General features: G+C 38.9%; 1 protein-coding gene across 3 annotated transcripts; it reads left to right on the forward strand.

Moving 5' to 3' along the window:
- The first annotated feature begins 1,435 nt into the window (after window positions 1–1,435).
- On the forward strand, window positions 1,436–20,930 carry cabp2a (calcium binding protein 2a). Of its 3 annotated transcripts, XM_087178177.1 has the most exons (8): window positions 1,436–1,585; window positions 2,228–2,410; window positions 13,809–14,030; window positions 17,317–17,347; window positions 18,339–18,473; window positions 19,255–19,364; window positions 19,508–19,655; window positions 20,000–20,930. In XM_087178177.1, exons 1-8 carry the CDS (start codon window positions 1,526–1,528, stop codon window positions 20,023–20,025), a joined length of 915 nt encoding a protein of 304 aa, XP_087034303.1. In that variant the 5' UTR covers window positions 1,436–1,525; the 3' UTR covers window positions 20,026–20,930. The 3 variants fall into 3 exon arrangements, with proteins under 3 accessions (XP_087034303.1, XP_023277974.1, XP_023277973.1); XM_023422206.2 differs by lacking the exon at window positions 13,809–14,030 and having other exon boundaries at window positions 1,442–1,585; XM_023422205.2 differs by lacking the exons at window positions 1,436–1,585; window positions 2,228–2,410 and adding an exon at window positions 11,578–13,473.
- Window positions 20,931–20,965: the final 35 nt, after the last annotated feature.

The following is a 20,965-nucleotide window of genomic DNA, read 5'->3' on the forward strand; positions in this document are numbered from 1 at the left end:
GACTCCCCTCAAAAACTTTTGCTTTGATCTTCAAAAGTCACAGTTGGGCATTGAACAACAAGTGTGCCCCAGCCAGGTTCATCACTTTTAGTGTCCCCTAGAAACACGTCCGTTTGTGTTGTGGGAATTTGCATCTTATTTGTTTATTTGCAGTCAAATTGATGAAGATATTCTTTGGATTTGTAGCGCATTTGTTTATTTGCTTGTGCTGGCATGGCATGGTCAACTCTGTTCTGGGACCCTCGACCCAGTGGAGGTAGTGGGCGATAGGCGAATGGTGGCTAAGCTCACATCTCCCAGCTCTCCCATGCAGGACACTGCATGCACAATCAATCTTCCCCGAATAAACAATGTGAAACAATGTTTAGCTGTAAGGTTGGAAGGGTGGAGAAGTCCTTGGCTCCAGAAATGTTTTGCAAAACCCCCACTGCTGCTTCACTCTGTCATGTTCCTGAGAATTTCTTCCCCATATTGTTTTGCCACTCAACAACTCCTTCTCTGCAAAGAATTACTGGCCACCCACTCTTGGCCTGTAATTTATACTCATATTGCAGAAAGTTATTTGGTCCCATACTAAGTGATAGAGAGATTGTAAAATGTTACTGTTCATCTCCCACAGACACTCCCTATCTGCATTCTTCAAACATTTCTTTGGGTCTTGTTTTTTCTCCACTTATCTCTCCTCACTTTATCCTCTTATTTTATTCTTTTCTTGTTAACAGTTCCTGCCCCACCTATTTTATTTAGACTAATGTAAATCTATTCAAAATCTCATCTAGGAAAAACATCTCAGGAGGGTGTCCTTTGCCCCGAGCAGGAGTATCATACACCACTGGCCGTAATACTGTACATGTTGGAAGTATGTTATGTGTGTGTTTGTACATTCACTGCACACAGCCATATGGTGAATGTAATAAACAATGGGAAGCACTATGAAGTGCAGAGGATTGAGGACAAGCCTACATCAGCATCAGAATGAGATCAGAGAGAGAGAGAGAGAGAGAGAGAGAGAGAGAGAGAGGGGAAATAAATACAGGATTACTGGAGATGTCACATACATGGGCAGATAATAGTTTCAGACTCAAAAAAACTGACACACTGACAAAATATTAAGATGTTTTTGTACTTGACTTTATTATTCATCAATTAAAAATGTTTTTCCACGTGAAACCCTGGAAAAACACATTAAATGACACATTAATAAATACAATAGTTAAAAACAAGAGGTTAAACATGCATGCATGAATTAGCATCTGTGCGACAGCTATATCTACATGAAGAGAAACCGAGAGGAGATGGTTACAACCCGATGGATGAAAAAGTGAATGATGGCTGTAGGCAGGAGGGATGAAAGAGGTAGAGAGAGTCGGATGACAGAAGGAGGAGGGACAACAGTAGGAGATATGCCTCAGATTATCAACCAGTGTCAGATGCTCTAGAGACAGATAAAGAGGGGGAGTAGACAGGAGCGTGACAGGAGAGAGAGACAGAGACAGAGCACGTTCATGCAAGTTGGGCTGGGAAGATGACTGATGTGAAAGGCGTATCGTCTGTGGAGGTGCCGGAGGGGAAGCTAATGAAGAAGGTCAGTGGATGTACTTTAAACCCTGCCACTGTTCAACCTACAAACTCAACATGATATTCTGCAGTAACAGGGTTCATCTCAGGCCTGGCTGGCGTGGACATACTTTCACACTCATTTATTGTTTAATTTCCATTTATTTAAACATTACAATTTACAGGAATACTATGTCTGCCAGAAAGTAGTCAGTCAAGGTTTCCATCAGTTACAATGTTTTTCTGAGGCTGTCATCTTTTTCAGTTTCTACCACGTAGGGACTTCTCTGAGCTGGTACATTATAAAAGTTATATTAAATGCTAAATGTTAGGTGTATTAATGATATTTGACAGTAGCTGTGTGAGTGTCTGTGATTTTAGTCTTACCTTTGCTGCAGCAGCTTCTTTACCCTCAACCTTTTTTTCTAATGCCTTTCTTTCAAGGAATTGTGAGGCATGCAACCTTGATGCATGCAATGAGTTCAATACATTTCAGTTAATTCATTTCAATTCATTCATTTATCAATTCATTCAAAAAATCTGCTGCATGAAGTCATCTTTTACTCAGTTGCTCTTTCTATTGCTGTTTTTTTCTTTTTCTGCCCATCCATTGTTTTATGTGTGACACCTTTTCTTCACCTCTGCCGTATGTTCATCCTGAATTCTCCAGGGTTCCATCAAGAAGAAGATCGAGTCATTGAGGCGATGGAGTTCAGCAAGTATGAAGAGGCCTCCAAAGCCAAAGGCCAAGACCCTGAGTCTGTGTTCCCCTGTGGGCGACCCCGATGATCTGTGGCTGCAAGAAGGAGACAGGAGGAAGCTGCGGCCCATCGTCGACTCCGTCTTTGGGCAGGTAGGATACTGAATTGCTTTCTTTGGGAGTGGAAGTGTGCTTCTAGAAATGAATTGTCTGTGTCTATGTGGCATTGTTAGTGTGTGCTTGGCTGACACACATACTGTACATTATGCTGAAAATGGCATTAACTATTTGGATACTGTCTGACAAATATACATCTAACAATCTCAACTAGACAAAATGCTTGTCAGTAAATTAATGAATGAGTGAATGACCATCCTGAGTTTGAGAGCGTTTTACTGCTGAACTGAATATAAACAGCTATGAGCACATCTTGCTTGGTTTAAATGTTCTCTGTGTGGATGTTTTGATGAGTTTTGTTTTCTATTTGCTCACAAAAGATGTACAAGCATGCATTCAGTGTGACTCATGTTTCCTGCTTCTCCAGAAGGAAGATTAAAAGATATAATGATGATTATCAGTTTCTAACAGGAAATGAACATTGGTATCCTGTGTTAAAATCTTGTGCTTTGTGTTTGCAGGCCGAAAGCCTATTGCAGAGAAAAAGAGACTATTTAGAAGAAAACTTTACAGGACACCTTTAATTTTTATTTTTATCCGGTTGTTAAGCTCACTTTATGCACGCACTTTATGCATTACATAAATCAAGTGTGCTATTTAAAGGTCCCATACTGTAGAAAGACTTTCTTGATTATAAATCAGGTCTAGGTGCTATACAAATACTAAGTAAAGGATTAAAACCCTCAATCCATGGAAAAATGCATACAGCCCATATTCAAAAACTGTTGCTGCTGTAAACAAGCTGTCAGGACTTCTGTAAATTTGTGATGTCACAACTACAGTCACCATCCTGCCATCCAGTATAGCCCACCCAGAACCATGATCAGACCTTTTGTTGTTGTTGTTGTTGTTATCTTAACTTCATTAACAATATAACATCGAGCTGTAATTCGCTGGATATCAGGAAGCCAACATATCACTGCTCAGCCTTCTCAAGAGTAGTAATATTAGAAACCAGTGGCTAAATTTTATTGTAGTCTGAATTTGATTGTCTGTTTGGCTCATTTCAGCGCTGACTGACCATTGTCATTTGCATTTACCAGTGAATTATACCAAGCTACAGTAGTAGGCTAAATTAAATTACCTGTGGTTTGCCTCATTATATGTCACTCAGAAAACAGTCAACCAATCAGGAGAGAGGCTTAAGACCGACACAAAACACTGTGTTCTTGATATAGCTTCAGAAAGAAGCGTGAGAGAGAATATGTAAAATTAAATTGAGATGGTTTTTGGTGCTTAAAACTAAAAATATGTCTTTTTATGGACAATTCAAATAAATATTTCAAGTGTAAAATATGAGACCTTAAATGATTTAGGATTTTCATTTATTAAGCTTTTTTCTTATTAGAAAATGAGAAACTACAGCATCTATGAGACCGACAAATATGAGAATGTAAGAATGCGACACCCTCAATGCATCAACATCTAAGATTTAGCACAATAAGCTACAAATTGTATATAAAAAATATTCTGAGAAAGCAGTAATGAAGAGAGCAGGTAACCATAGTGTCCTGACAATACTCCTCTGACCCCGTGTGTGATCATGTAGAGCAGAAAATATCAGGAAGGATTATTTTTTCATTTCATGTCAAGATCATGTGAAGAGCAAGGAGATGAACACATAATTATAATTTAGATTAGAGAGGTCTCAGTATTAGAAATAAGCAATCACCTGAAAGAGTCAAACCACAGGCCAGAGGAAAACTGCACTCAATCTAAACAAAACAGAGAAAGACTGTGTACGAGTCATAAAGTGAAAGAGTAGGGGAAGTTAATTCTAAATGAGAGTCAGACACAAGGACAAAGTAATCATTCTCTAAGTAAATCATTAGAGGTTTCTCATCAGGGCTTTCAGACTGAATTCAGATCCTGACCTATGGCCTTCCATAGGACATGTAAGATTATTTGTCGGTAGGAACATATTGAGTGTGCTCAAAATGCAAATCAGAGCAAGAAACAGATGGGATAACCAGTATAAGAAGCTATTTTCTATAATATAAATTAGGATGCAAAGTCAGTATTAAAAGTAGAGGATATGTGTACAGGTGTCTAAGCGTGCAGTTGAATAAAATGTCTGAATGTGTGTATTCAGATGGACTGTGATCTGTAGTCCAGCTTGGCATACAGCAGCCTGAAGGAAACTTGGTCAGGATTTTACATTAGAAAATTTATTTTTGATTTATTTTTGACTGAAAATGTCACTAAACTGCTAAACAAAAAATATTTATATTTTTTCATGTTGATCAGTTAAATATTTATGTTGATCTGTTTTAGATTGTATTGCTCCGATTAAGGCTAGGTCAAGGCGCCATTGAAATCCACCACCTCACCTTGGGTAAATGAGGATACTCACCAACTAAAAAGACAATGTAGAATAGCAGAACATAGGTGGAAGACAAAATTACAGTTATTGTCTGCTTATAATTAATTTATCAAAACAGAGAAATCCAAATATTGTACAAACCTCATAATTACAAAGAAGAATAACTCTTGTAACTTAACTCAAGTTCTCTCTATTGTAAATGATTCTCTGAGACATTGGAAAGGTTGTTGCTAAACAAATACTAGAAATAGTGGAAGCTAATAACATTCTTAACCCATATCAATCTGGTTTTCGCAAGCTGCATATCACTGAGACTGCCCTGCTGAAAGTCGCCAGTGATATTCTTATGAATGCAGATTCTGGCCATCACTCCATTTTAGTATTGTTAGACGTCTGCCGCCTTTGATACCATTGATCATAACATCTTGCTGGATAGACTAAAGCACTGAGTTGGCATAGAGATCTTTCAGGGTAACCATTGATGATTTTGTTTCATCATCAGCCCGTGATGTTGTGTGGGGTTCCACAAGGCTCCAACCTTGGTCCCATTTTGTTTTCATCTTGCGTATGCTAGCTTCCCTTTGGTCATATTATTCGCCAGTTTAAAATGGTCTCCTACTTTTTTTTTGCAGATGAAACCCAGCTTTATGTATCATTTAAATCTGACAATGTTCAAAATCTGGATATTCTTCACAATTGATTTACTGCTATCAAAGACTGGATATCATTAAGTTTTGCAGCTAAATTCAGACCAAACAGAAATATTTGTCATTGACCCAGACCAAGTCTCAAAGAACATTTGGGAACAGCAAGGAATATAAAACCATCTGTGAATCATCACATTAATCACATTTCACATTAAGAAATTGGCTCAGTCTTGTTTTTTCCAACTCAGATATAGACTATTGCTAAAATCACTGGAGCAGTTCCTAAGGAAATTGCCTTTATCTCTTCTTGCTCTACCCATTTTGTGAGTCTCCAATTTCTCAACTGCAATAGGTTCAGAACACCAGGCTTTTGGCAAACACTCAACAAAGAGATCATATCACCCCTATTCTGGGGTGGCTTCCTGTATGTTTCAGAATTCAGTTTAAGATACTCCTCTTCACATTCAAAGCCCACCATGGCATGGCAACCTTTTATATTTCTGAACTCATAACACTGTACTCCTCACTAGGATAACTCAGATCATCTGGCCATTACATTTCCCACTGTCGAGACTCAAAACAAAGGGGCACCTGGTTTGCCATTTTAGCTCCAAATGTACCACTTTAAAAAAAAAAAAACATTTAGAGACCCGCTTGCATAGGCTGGTATTTTTTTTAAAAAGATTGTTGGTTATTTCTGTTGGTTTTATCTGTCATTTGGTTTTGTTTGGTTATATTGTTTTTTGGGGGTTTTTATGCATTTTTATTACTTATTGTGAAGTACTTTGAAACTGTTGTTTTTGAAAGTGCCATATAAATGAAGTTTTTTTCTGTTTTTGTTTTTTTATTATGAAAGTGGGTACTAAGTAATCATATGCCAAGGTGAGTGGCGCTATGGTAAACTATGGAAAACTCAAAGAAAATGGGCAAACTATGATGGTTCAATACAGTTTATTTTATTATCTATACTGACACTAACAGACACACTGTAACAGAGAGACAAAACTATCAGACATACTAACAGAAACACTATGACAGACAAGACTACCGGGCACACTGTGATACACATAGAAAAGAATAATATTACATAAACAGTACAGATAAGACAGAAGTGTCCAATCTGATCAGCTATTTAGTGGTCCTGGTAGAATAAGAGCAGAAGAGAACATGAGCAAAATTGCAAGCAGTCCACAGGTCTAGTTTAGAATGATTGGGATGTTTTGAGGAAACTCGCTTTATATACTGCTCCATTTCCCTCTAGATCCATTCCCTTAGCAAAGCTCAGCCAAAGTTCATTCAGCAGATCTTCGAACATTGTTCGCAGGACAACAGGTCATTTTGTGGCACACACATATTGTCTTTCACTCTCTTTTTAGAACAGGGAATATGGAAAGCAGATGAACATTACATTGCTGTATCCTTATGTTATGGTATTCCTTGCCAACAAACTCACAAAAGCTCTTTAGTCTTTCTATGCAAATATCTTTGTGAGCAGGTACTCACCATCAAGGGGAACCATATCTGCTCATGCCGTGTTATGAATGATGTGGGCAGGACATCCAAAGCCAATTTCCTCCTGCTGCAAAGCATCTTTAACTTTGGTATGGACATGTGGTTGTGCTTAATGTTGTTTTTAACCAGTGCTTATTTTAGGAGAATAAAAATCTGACCCTGTAACATGTAACCATTATTTTTGTTATTGTAGAAGACTAATACTAAGCTAATTACTTGCTAACATTGAGGTTTTAGCAGACTAATGTCAGCTATATTACATTCCTTAGATATTCTAATACTATCACGGTACGAAGGGGGACACTTTTCTTAAGCATCAAACTCACACAACCTTTAGACATCTTCTGGACCATCGTGCCCAAAAACAGCTGGCGCCGGGTTGTCAAAATAACCCGGTTATCTCTCTTTCCACATTTGGATACTTGACTGCTATTGTTTTCCACAGCTGTTACAATGGCATTGATCACAGAAATATATGCAAACAGAATCTGCAGCAATGTCTGGTTATATACATACACACACACACACACACACACACTCACACTCACACACACACATTTCTCATCACACGTTTTTCAAAACTCAAAATTTGTTCACAATCACGAGACACTCATCACTGAATGTCCACAGAAAAGAAAAGGAGGCCCTGCTGTGTTTTTTTCTCCTCTGTTGTCTTTTTTCTCCTCCAGTTGAATCATCTATATACTAAGCAACAGATGAAGTGACTGATGAGGAACTGAAGGAAGGGAGGGCTGGATGGGCTGGATGTCATCAAGAAATAAAGAGAATGATTGCGACGTACAGGGGGATTAGAGCTTGAACAAGTGAAAGGACACAACTCAAATCAGTTCGATGCACAACATTCATCCTACAGAAAAAAGAATGGCGCACAGATTGCTTTTTAGTCAAATCCAAACTGTGACACACATACGTTTTTGTCAGATAGAGAACATCAAACTGTAAACGAATGAGTCAGTGACAGAGAGATTTACCAGCTTTCAAGTTAAGACTTATGCCGCACAGTGATCTGCGTGCTAATCCACGCTTTATATGTGTTTAATTACTCTGCTTTAGTTCTTACTGTCGCATCCAAACATGGCCCATGAGTCAGTTTGTTCACAGAAACAAGTTAGTTCCTAGTAAGTTTTAATTGCAAACTTGACTTGTTGGATGATACTGGATGGATACTGTCAGTGTTAACTAAATATCTTAACATGTGTGTTAACATTACCATGGTGTCACCTGTTCCATCTTCATCTCCATCATTCAGCACCTCTGTCAGAAAATGTCAAAAGTTGAACCTGGTTTATCTGTGTTTGCACTCCTGCTGCCTGACTGGCTAAATTACAATGAATGATGACTGTTTTGTTTCTTGTAGGGCCAAAGTCAGTCTGAATGTTGCCTTAGATTTTTTTTTCTAAGATTATTTTTTGGGCATTTTTTCCTTTATTTGACAATTGACAGTGAAGAAGCTGATAGTAACAGAGAGAGGAGTGGGACATTCTCTGGTCCTGCAGAAATGTTATCTCAGTTAAACTGTATTTGTAACAGTGACAAAAAACCTTAAGACAGAAAAGGAAATCTGTTGCTCTGTGATATGACTATAGTGAGTCTTTAAACTGCTGCTTGCATTTGCACTAGGAGCCTTGTTCCTGCCTTGTGAGATTATCTAAAATCTTTGTATTCTAGGAACAAGTGAGTAGGTTGGCTGCTTGCTCTTTGATGAGTCTGGACAGGCTAGTTTGACACATAACACATGAACTGTCTGATCAGTTGTATTACAGTATCTTACCTGATGTTCCCAACAGAGTCAAAGAGAGACAAGGACAATTGTGTGGACAACTGTAATTATTTACAGTTTTGGTTGTTAATATTAATTGTTCTCCATGTGATTCATTGGTGCCAAAAGGGTACATAAAGAAAACAGTATAAATCATTCTGCTGTCCGAGAAAAGTGTTGCAATCAAAGGCTGTGGGAAACCTTGAATAGACTTGCACATGTAAAATAATCAGCACAAATGTAATAGATTCATGAACATATTATAAATCAGCCATCATTGATATTCTTCAAGGCTCAGGCGCTTGCATGTCACATGAAGAGATTAAGATTGTCACACAGCCTGCATATGAGTTTAATCTGGAAAACCAGTCCATCCAGTGATTATTCTGTGAGTTTGTCACCATGAACAACACCTTTAGCATGAATCTACACCATTTGTTAAAGTAGATATGGATTTGTGCAGCTATAAACTTGCAGTAATTTATTTTTGGTAATTTGGTGACAGTCGAAATAAGCTGGGAACAAAACACTGACAAATCATCATTTTTTTAGGTTGTAGGGGCGAAGAACAAGAACAACTGGCTGAAAGACGCTACATAAAATCACTTTTTTTTTCATTGTTGGTTTAATGATAAATGCAAGTGCAGCTTTAAGAAAAGATGTATTTATCATTGGGATCTCTTTAGGATCTTACATACAGGACTCAAGACCTGGATTCATCATTATTACCATTTTTCCTACCGTTCTGTATTTAAATGTAAAGTTTTGATTACATTTAGAACAAATAAGTGTTTCTGCTCTTGTAGAAAGATCTGACATTCAGAGATGAGGAGGTGTTTATGTTTTTTCACTCATCATGTGACCTGTTGAAGGTGCTTTCTCACAAACATGTGGACCTAGGAGGTGATTTCAGCCTAAATCTGTGAGCGGTGGGCCATGTTAGTGTCACAACTCATTTCAACTCAGCTGGGTTCAGCTTGATTCACCTGAACTTGATCCACCTGCCTACAACTGATCTAACAGATGTCTTAACGGATATGCTGTATAAATTCTGTTGCCAGAGAGATCAGCTCACATCCAAGGTCAGAAGGCTTTGTTCGATGTGAACGGATGATACAAAGAAAGACTGAACAGAGGGATATGTCTGTGTGACGTCAAATAGGCTCCATATACTGCACATTAAGAGTTTTATTAATGCACGGGGATTATGGTATTATGGTATGGTATGGACATTGACACTATGTGGCTGTAACTGGTGTATTACCACAAAATGATAACTGCAAAACTGCTGTCATTTTTTTGATTTTGGTTTGTTGAAGTGGAATTCGGCAGAGTTTCATATATAGACCCCCCTATTTTCCTCGTATGAACTGATTTACAGCCTCTGTGATAAATTTGTGTTTGTATGTCAGTGTGCATACGGAAACATGCAAATACACATGGGCAAAGCCCATCTCAGCCAAGATGTTTGATGTGACCCACCCAAAGCAGTTACTGTAGCATGGAATGCAAAAATCTTGAGTTTTGGAATGTGTCCATCATGTTGTTTACTGCCCCGGTACTGGATTTTTGGTTGGCCTGTCTTCTATCCTTGTCTTTCAGGCATCTGGTGTGCTTGTTGTTGTCGAGGGATGGAGCATGAATTCTCACCCAAACGCTCTGTTTTAGGTTTTATAGCTGAAAAGCTTTGTGTTCACACCAGGCTGTTGATTGAGGCGGGGTGTCAGAGCTTGTTTATTTTCCCTTTTATATCACTGAACCAGACAAAGACATGCTTCCTCTTTCTGTGTGCATGTGGTTTTATGCAAGTGAAAGTGTCTACATTTTTATGTGTGGCTCTTTACATTTGTGCAAGATGTCTCCACTTAATACCAACTGACACCATTGCTCCAGTGTACATGTTTGTGAAATATATGATAGAAAGCAATGGAGGGAAAAAGCCCATTACAGGACTGAGGCTTCCATTTGCTAATCTGGTGGGTGTCCAGCTGGATCAGTGGGCTAAGGCACATGCTATTACATAACTGAGACACTGTGGATACAAATCCTTTGTCCCAAGTCATCTCATCACTCTCTATCCTCTCTACTTAATAGATTCTCCATGGAACTTTAATTTTTTCATCCATAGCGGGGTTACACTGCGGGTCAGTTGGTGAGTCATGTCTGTGGAGCGGGTAGGGAATCTGTGATTGGGCCATGGGTTGTTGAAATCAGGTTTTCCCACTTAACATCTCATCTCTGTACTCACTGTTACATGTGTTGTATTTAACCTCTCTGTTTCTGCTTCGTGTGACGCACAAACATTTCAAATGGATCTTAAAATTAAAAGGATGGGCTGGTGTCTTTGATAGTGAAGCATTAGGATGACACCTGGTGCTTGGGCATGTGTATTACAGCTATTGCAATAATCTGAGCGTTGCTTCACTCTGCTTGAGATATGCACTACGCTGTGATACTGTGATGGGTAAAGCTTTATTCCTGCACAAGTGCCACCTGGTGGCTTTTTTGTAGCTTTTATATAGAGGTTTGTCTATTTATAAATATATATATATACATATATATAAATACAGATATACGCACATATTGTACATGTAAATGTATATGTATGTATGTATGTATATTTACATACACACACACACACACACACACATATATATATATATATATATATATATATATACATATATATATATACATATATATACCCTAACCCTATACACATGCATATATATACACACACACAGTATGCATACTAGAGCAAAGTACGAAGTCCATAGGCCTGTGAATCAAAGCATGGAAGAAAAGTTTGTTTTGCCTCTTCAGGTGGTGTATTTCTATGTGTAAGTGAAAAATAAAACAAATAAAAGTACATACAGCATCAGACACAATGAGTGACATCACTATATAGATTTTTGGAAGTGGAATGAGACAAGTTTTAAAATGATCTGTCTTTCATTCTCTTCATGATGTGAATTAAAGTGGAAAGCATTACCCGAGGGGTAACCAGAGTTCAACAGCCCTGAGATCTGGTCTGGAGAGAAGTGGTTTTATATTTGAAGAAGTCATAGGCTAAACTGAGGCAGGAAACCGTTATAAATAAAACTGATACAATCAGGGAGTTAAATTAGGCTGGAGTTGCACCTTGCTGGAGCTGAGCTCTGTCTCCTTCAATATTATATCATCATATCACACTTGTGCTTTTTAAAACTTCCAGAAAATGTAATAGCATGGGTCTTGATGAGTATAATTCTCTCGACTACAAAGAAAGAGATTTGAGGTGATTTCTACAACCAAGCTGATGTTAACATGCTCTATAGAGTGTTGCATGGGTGACATATTATTGTTATTATTCTTAAATACTAAGACCATTTCATTTGGGAGTCAGCCAAATATATTTAATTAGGATGGTTATGAGATTCAGACTAAATGTATTTGCTTAATTAAAATGTATTAAATAAAAATGTAGTATTTTCCACCAGAATGTAGAGATGTGATTAGATATAAACATGTAATATGTACAAATAAACAGACTGATTGATTAAACTTTTTTAAACTCAGAAAGATTTATGATGTCAGTGTTTCTAAAACCCTGCCCTGTAACTGATATCAACACAGATAAAAAGAAATGTGAAAAAAAATTTCACATTTACTCTATCCCTTTGCAACCTGTTTCCAATAATTACACAGTTACTTTCTTTGATGTTATACTGTATCATGTCGCTTCCTTTCCATTTCTATCATCCCACTGTTTCTCCCTTGTTTTGTGCATTAATAGGGGCTGACTAATAATAATAAATCTTCTTCTTCTATTCCTCCCACCTCCCATTCCTCCAAAGCCCGTACTCCCATGGCCTGTCAACATAACTCTTTCCCACTAATCTGAAATGCCAGGGATTAAACAGGCAGCCAACTCTCCATCCATAATTCTACCATCCCCTCCCCCTTTCTCTTTCTGTCTCTCTCTTTCTTTCTCTCTCTCTCTCTCTCACACACACACACACATACCTAGAGTTCTGCCAGACTAGTCATTTGGAGACCATCAGCACAATGTTTGAGTGGCAGAGAGGGGAAGGTGGGTGGGATGGATTAGATTAAGTTGGTCCAAATTCAAGGGATCACCCAGGCAAGAGGGGGTGACAGATAAACAGAAAAAGTGTGTGTGTGTGTGTGTGTGTGTGTGTGTGTGTGTGTGTGTGTGTGTGTGTGTGTGTGTGTGTGTTTCAGAGAAAGAGAGAGATAGAAGCAAAGAGAGATAGAAAGCGAGAGAGGAAATGGTCGAGTCATGCAATCAGAGCCACAGTCTGGCAGCAGCAGGTTGTTTTCAGCCCAGATATGACCCGGTTCTCCCACCCCACCCTGACAATCTCCAGCACCCTGTTGCTGTTCCTTAATATCACACTACACATCTCAAAGCTCATCATGTCAGCCTCCACCAACCTATAGGAGTTAAGGATTTAATGCGACATCATATGCCTACCTTGTCTCTCACTGGACCAATAGGATCTTGGATTATAGCACGTGCACTGAGAGGAGTTGCTTTTGGTAGTAGTGGTGCCAGTGGAATCATTTGCGTTCGCCTCACTGGGTGTGAAAGGCCCATGGGATGCACAGGATGTAGTATGGATTTTGGACTTTTATATGACATTTGAACAGAGAGGGGGAGAGACAAGAGAAGTGTGGTGACAAACGAGGAGGAAAGGGAGAGGGGAAGAGAGAGAGAGGCAGGGTGATGGGAAACATCAACAAGGCTTCTAAAAAGAACAGTAAAAGGAAGAAGGTAAGGATTAATTCAACTGCTTTTAGCTGAGAAAAATAGATTGGTTACACTGTGTTTCAACTGATTAAGATATTGAGGATGATGCCTTGTGGATGTATCTAAACTAGTTTATGAAAGTTAGTTGTACATCTGACAATTTCTAAGTTATGTTTGAGCTGTAAGCAACTTCCTGTTGGACAACAATGGATTTTGTTTCCAATAAAATGTATATTTAAAAATTTTACTGCCATAACAGAGAGAAACTAAGGTGTGATTTGCCTGTTTTCTTTGCAGTAAGTGGAATTTAAGTAGTAACTTTATCTCTTTCTTACACCGGCTGGTTCCCCTCCTCTAAGGCAGTGTCCCCCGTAGAACGAAGCAGCGCCCCATTGGCTGCCGCCATGCTGGGCGAACTGGGTGGTGCAGGTGAGGCGGACACAGAGGACGAGGATGGAGGAGGGAGTGAGCAGGAATTTGAGGAGCCCCTGTGTGCTCTGGTTCAGAACTGCAACATGCTGCACAACATAGTGGGGCCTGCTTGTATCTTCCTCAGACAGGGCTTCGCACAGAGCCAGCTTGTATGTATGGCATTCACACACACACATAATATATGTCCACACACTGTACAGAATTATCATAGCCAAAATCTCCCATAAACCTGTTCATCCATCCATTTTAATAGTTTACTGACAGTCTCACTCATCAGTTCAGTATGACATCACAGCGTTCCCCTCCCATCTCCACCAGTGACATTTCACCAGCCCCACCATCCCCGACCCCCATCAATATACCACCATATCACCAAGTGAACAATTGTAGAAGAAGAGAATGGCCACAGAATATAATTTGTTTCGTACAAAGAAAACTTAAAACACATTGGGAGGATCCAGGGTGTGAAAGCAAGAATGAAAGAAAGAAAAAAAAAGACTTACACATACTGCATGTCCTATAGGAATCCTGAGCTATAAAAAAAAGAATAAGTGGTAATATAACAGATTGCACTAAAGTGACAGACTAACTGGTCACACAATTTGTCCAGTATTATAGACCATAAATTCAACCTTCTAACCGTACTGGAGATATCATGTTCACCTCTTATTTCAGATTAATGCCTATTGCAGAGACAGTAGAAGTGTCACAGATCGATAACAGAGTCATTTCCTGACAGTGCAGTCAGCAGCGCTAATTGAAAAGAGCCATTAGGGCGGTGGTGCAGTCACTGTGCTTTAATGAGCTATAGGCTCCTGAGTTTTAGAAGACCTTGAGCTGAGTCTAGAGGAAAAATATAACAACTGTGAATGAACGTGAGAATATTCTTTATTTATGATATATTCATCATAAAGGCTCTAAATTCATTTGCTGTATTTTGTAATTATCTTATAATGAATAAATGCAATTCCAATGAAAAAGGTTTTCTGATCTTGGTCTATGGGCAGTGTTTTGTTCTGACACTATTTTTGCATACCGCCTTGGAGAGTTGCACTAGAGAAATATGCTTTTTTTTTCTTTCTAAATATGAAGCTACAGCCAGGAGCAGGTTAGCGTAACTTGGCTCAAAGACTGGACACAAAGGGAAACAGCTAGCCTGGCTTTACAGGGCTCATTGTGCTGGACTGGCTGGGTACGGTAAATTCCTGGACAATGCACTGCTTTCCTAATGACAAGAAGACAGAAAATCCAGAAAGTCATTGAAATGGTTGCGCAAATAACCCCCCCATAAACCATATTTCATTTTTACACTTTGTTTTTTGTACAGATCAAACAAAGCAGATATAGTGAGTTAATTAGTGAGCTTTAAAGGTACTTGTGGGTGTATTTTACTATCTTTGGACGGATCCAGGCTAGCTCCTTCTCTCGTTCCCCCTTGACTGTGCTAAGCTAACCATCTCATGGTGGTAGCTTCATACTTAAAGAACAGACATAAGAGTGGTATCAGTCTTCTCATGTAACTTTGCAAGTAAGCAAATAATAAGCTCACTCATTTGCACAAGCATCAGAAGTGCAAAGCGGTAACAAGTCATAGGACGACAGAGTTAAGAAAAGCAACCTCATGCAAATACTACACCACAGCATGTGGGTAACAGAGTTTGTGTTGATTCCTATTGATCCCAGTTTCTCACACCTGCCGGAAAACTACAAACAGTAAGCGGCATGCAAGAGACACTGTGCTTCCATGGCTTGTAAAATGTAGGTACAGACATTAAAGTTCCCCTCTGGTTTCTCACCTTCTACATTCCCATCAACCTTACCTGTCTTTTTTTTGTTAGCACATGTTAGCATGCTAATTCAGTAAACTAAGGTGAGGAACATAGTAAACATACCTGCCAAACACCAGCATGTTAGCATATTTATTGAGAGCAATGTTTGCATTCTGATGGTAGCATTTAGCCTATAGAGTAGAACTCTCTCTAACCAGCAGCACACTTCCTGATCTTACTTTAAGTCATGGATCGAGGAAAGTGATGGGGGTCTTTGTATATGAGATGGACAGGCTGAGAGTGAGCCTTAACTGGTTATTAAACCCCTTTGGCAAACAAAAAATAAGCCATGGAGTGAATGCTCCTTTAGGAACACAGCACATATACGTACTAGTTTGCATTTGTTTGCATTTGTCCCTTTGTTGTTGATGGCATCTGTCTTCCGCTACATGACAGAATTACAGTTTCTGAAGCGGTCAGTGGTACTTGACATTTGGAAATGAAAGCAGAAAGCTGAAAATAGTAGGAACAACAAGTTAAATTTGTACTCCCCGGACCCTGTGGTTGAACTTGTCTCAACCTGACAGTAAAATATTTTAGCAAACTTGTCGACTGTCTCACCAAAAATGGTATGTGCGTGTTTGCTGTTTGCTGCATGTTCAGCCTGTGCAGGTGTGTATGTTCGTTCAGTCAAGTGCCGGCCGGACGGATGAAAAAAAAATCAGCATCAGATAGGGAAATGAAAAACTGATGAGCCTCTGCGATTTGCAATACAATTTGCCACTGTAATCTCCCTGACACTGTTCTGTCCCCTGCATTCTCTAATCCAGGTCTGTATTATTCCTGCTGCTGATGTCACAGCCTCGCAGAACACGCCCTGAACAAACTTATCCTGGTATCACCTTTTGTCAGTGCCAACGCACTCTGAAGCCAATTCAGCATCAACTATTAACTGTTTTTTTGGGTGTGGCTGAAAGTGTTACTGTATAAACTCACTTTTGTCCCACTGGTAAAGTTCAGTGGCACAACTCAGGACATTTTAAGCTGTGGTAGCTTTCTTTGTTTTTTTCAGAAATGTACCAACATACAAACCATTTCATCTGCTTTGTTGTATGTGTGTGTGTGTGTGTGTGTGTGTGTGTGTGTGTGTGTGTGTGTGTGTGTGTGTGTGTACAGATGCGTGCGCCTTATTTTGGTGTGTTTGGAAAGGGAGAAAGAGGCTGAAGGGAGACTTTGTGTTTTGTCATTGTGCGTCTGCTTTCTTTTTAATAATACATATTGAATGCTTGTTTTGGAGCATATGCTTGGCAGACATTCAAAGCTTCTCCATCAGCAAGAGCAGAATGAGATTGGACATGAGATTGTGTAGCAGATCTACTAAAAAGGTTATTAGGGTCAGTCAGATCAAAAACCAAATAATCCTATAACAGAATCTCTGCTCAGGCGGATGAACATGGAACAAATGCTTCACAGAAAAAAAAGGAGAGAAGGACCCACTAAAAGATGAAGCGCTAAAATGTTTCTAGCATTTTTTTTTTTTTGTCATTGTGACTGTGTGTGTGTGAAATACACAGTGTGAGATTTTAAGTGTGTGTGTGTGTAACCTGTCTGACAGGCTGTCCATTTCTCTGTGTGTATGTCCTGTCTTCTCTCTGCGCCGCCGCAGGACAGAGATCTACGACCAGAGGAAATGGAAGGTACAGAGATATCAAGAGCTTAATCCAAATCCTCACTCCATCGTCGCTCCCCTGTCTTCTTCCTGAACTGCCTTTCCTTTCAAAACCATGTGTTTGACTGAAAACTGTGCTTTACTGCATATGGCGGACAGTACACTCCCCTGACTTGTCCCTCTCCTTGAATGTCAGCGATGTGAAGCGAGAGAGATTTTCTTTCTTACTTGAACTGTATAAGATCAAAGTGCAGGATTATTTTTCTGCAGAAAAGATTTTTCCTAACAGTTTAGGAACAGGCTCATACTTTAACACTCCACATTCACAGCAACCAAATTTGTATTTCATTATGGAATAAATGACTGTGATTTTTTTTTTGGGTGATTTTAACTCAGTACAATTGTTAAAATAAAGAATTACTAACTAACTACCTAACTAACTAAAAACTTTTATAGAGAGAAACACTGCCAATTTAGAACTGTGACTAAAGCAAATCAAGGGACCTCTCAAATAAGGCACCTGTTCTACAGTAAAGGGTTTATACGTTGTAACTAATGGTTTTATTGAAGGTTATAGGCCTATTGTTTAACAATGTTTTATAGATCATTGGTTCCCCTGGTTGTGAAAAGTCTATTAGCAGATCTGAAAGAAAGACACATAGAAGAATACCCTGCTCCACTGACGTAGCGTGGCTCTCCTATAACATGGCTGGACTCATGACTGACAGTTTAAAATGCAAAGGATCAAAATTGTTGCATCAGAACCACCAGAGATATTGTGGTTTTTATACCCACAATGCAACTTGACCACTGACAGTTCTGTCAGAGTTTCAGATGTGTTGCAGAATGTAGCCTTGAGCCATTACAGTCTACGGCAAAGATGAGGTGTATAAAGCTCACTTCTTTTTATCTCCAAACCTCCAGACCTTTTTTTTCAGAATAAAGAATAATGTGTGGTACACTTAAAACAGCAGTACCTCTCTCTTTCTCTCACTCATTCACTCTTATTCTCCCTGCAGAGCTACGTGAGGCCTTCAAGGAGTTTGACAAAGACAAGGACGGGTTCATCAGCTGTAAGGACCTTGGGGAGTGCATGAGGACTATGGGATACATGCCGACAGAGATGGAACTGATTGAACTCAGCCAGCAGATCTGTAAGTCCTGCAGGAGCACATTACATCAGCACAAAGAGAGAGAGAGAGATTGAGTTGTTGACATAGGGCCCAAAATTTCTGGTTGTCCCCTCCCCCACCAGCTGTATAAAACTGCTGCCGAAGATAAATGTGAAATACTGTGCAATTGTTATGTTAGAGGCTTTAAAGTTGTGATGTTACACTCGACCACACACTCAAATTTATGAAAGGGAGCAGTACTTTGCATCTTGCTTAAGGGCACCTTGGTGGTAGTCTCTGAGGGAAAAGAGAGTAATTCACTGATCGACCTCTGCACTGCAGAGGACCTAGAGTAGAGAGCAAATGGTTTTAAATACATATTTTGTGAAATAAATATATTTATATGGACAGTAAAACAATGGATTAAATAAGCTTTTAGTCAATCTGTGACTTTAAAAACTTGAACTTTTAACACAAACAAAATGTCATCAGGTATCATTGGTCTCATCAGTATATGGTATTAGTTATTTAACTGTTGCCAAAGAAACCTATGTAATGATTTAGAATTAGAATAGACTTAAAAAATAGTCATTAAAGAGGCCAAGCTTCTTCCAGGAATGTGGATGTCACCAGGCAATGTTGTGCAATGTACAGCCTGGTAGTATTTACCTGGTGCTGGTGATATGAGTGCTGGCTGTATTTCCATAATGCAAAACTCTTAGAGCTCTGTCTAGCATCAATGCCCAAACTACAACTCCCATCGGCACTGTGTGTTACAAACGATCGTCATGCATGCTTGTGTACTTATCTCCTTGCCCTGCAGGTGGTGGAAGAGTGGACTTTGAGGATTTCGTGGAACTGATGGGTCCAAAGATGCTCGCTGAGACCGCAGATATGATTGGAGTCAAGGAGCTGAGGGACGCCTTCAGAGAGGTTTACAATATTACAATATTATATAGTTCCTTTTTTTGCCTCTGGTGTCCCCTAAATATCCTCCTTTTCCTCCACTTTCAGCTTTAATGCTTTTCTTTGGCTTTTTTTTTTTTTTTTTTTACCCCATCCACTTTGTTTCCCAGTTTGACTCCGATGGCGATGGACAGATCAGCCTCGGGGAGCTTAGAGAAGCCATGAAGAAGCTGATGGGGGAGCAGCTCAACCACCGAGAGATCGACGAGATCCTGCGAGATGTAGACCTCAATGGAGACGGACAGGTGGACTTTGAAGGTGAGTTATTATTAATACTTTAGGTAGGTACACTGAGAACAGAGGAAGAGGAAATGACGCAAAGGAACAAGGGAAAATGTCTTCAAAGACAGGCACCAGAAATAGCTTTCAGGAGGTAGTACAGTAAAATATTCCCTAACAATGCAAATACAATGAATGATTATTTTGAGGCATGATAGAAGTTCCTTGAGGATACATGCAGCATCCAAAAATGATAGAAAATACAGCTCATAGGTGGATGTTTAAGCAAAGCAGAAGAAGAAGAAGAAAGAGGAGACTGCAGAAAGAAAAATACACTTAAATAACTACAAACCATTTCTTTCTTTTATTGTTTCTTTCCACAGAGTTTGTGCGAATGATGTCTCGCTGACTCTTCACTCTGCTGCACTAAACTCGACATGGACCAGACTGCACACTGTTAATGTTCTTGTAATTCTTTTTGATGTACAAAGACTTCTTGTTGTGTGTATGTGTTTTTACAGTTACCTTAATCATCTCTCAGATATAAGACAATCCCCTCAATGTGTTAGCATTGTGTGAATGTAATAAGTGTTTAACATGTAATGAGAGATTATAGAGGAGATGCTTTAACCAAAATTGTGGTCTTTTTAAAAGTTAATTTAAATTTGAATATATTTGAACTGAGAATCACTTCAGCAACACAATATATACTATATATATATGTATGTATATATATATATATATGTATGTGTGTGTGTGTGTGTGTTTGTGTCAGTTCATACAAATTAGAAAGAAAAACACATTTTCTCACATACCAACAGTTACTCCTTGTTAGCCCTTAACCAAACCCTAGCTTGGGCTTTAGTTGCCGTGTCCGAGAATTCTGCCTCAAGCTCTGGAGTTAGGTGGCATTTGGTTTGTTGTGGTCATAGCATAAAAATATATGTTTAAAATCCTGGTCAAATAAAACCCAAATAATCTGTGTGGCTAGATTTTATTCTTTAATTTTTTTCGTAATTTGGGTGAACTGACCCTTTAAATATGCAGTTTCCTACACTACCTGACTTGAATCTGAAGTAAATGTAAATATGAGGATTTATTATCAGTTTCATTAATACGGCGTCTGAAAAACTGTTATCACTGTGACTGTGTAATATTACTGTAGTATAGATAGCAAAAGTGAGTGCTTTGCTAATAATAGAGCAAATACATGAGATTATATATTTATATCTTTATTGTGCAAACTAATAGATAAATTCAGAATTCAGAAAGATATCCTGTGCAATTCTGATATAATTCAACCACAATTATTATTTATTATTTTATAATTATTCAACCAAATTCTCACA

The sequence above is a fragment of the Seriola lalandi genome, unplaced genomic scaffold (genome assembly GCF_002814215.2).
Source record: "Seriola lalandi dorsalis isolate HSWRI2012SDOR001 ecotype SW California unplaced genomic scaffold, Sedor1 jcf7180002054678, whole genome shotgun sequence".
Classification (NCBI taxonomy): domain Eukaryota; kingdom Metazoa; phylum Chordata; class Actinopteri; order Carangiformes; family Carangidae; genus Seriola; species Seriola lalandi.

Bases quoted from the DNA above. Each gene is read 5' to 3' on its own strand.
- cabp2a (XM_087178177.1), top strand. From the start codon at position 1,526: ATGACTGATGTGAAAGGCGTATCGTCTGTGGAGGTGCCGGAGGGGAAG. The intron at 2,411-13,808 runs GTAGGATACTGA...CCCTCCTCTAAG, and splicing joins TCGACTCCGTCTTTGGGCAG to GCAGTGTCCCCCGTAGAACG. The intron at 14,031-17,316 runs GTATGTATGGCA...GCGCCGCCGCAG, and splicing joins GCTTCGCACAGAGCCAGCTT to GACAGAGATCTACGACCAGA.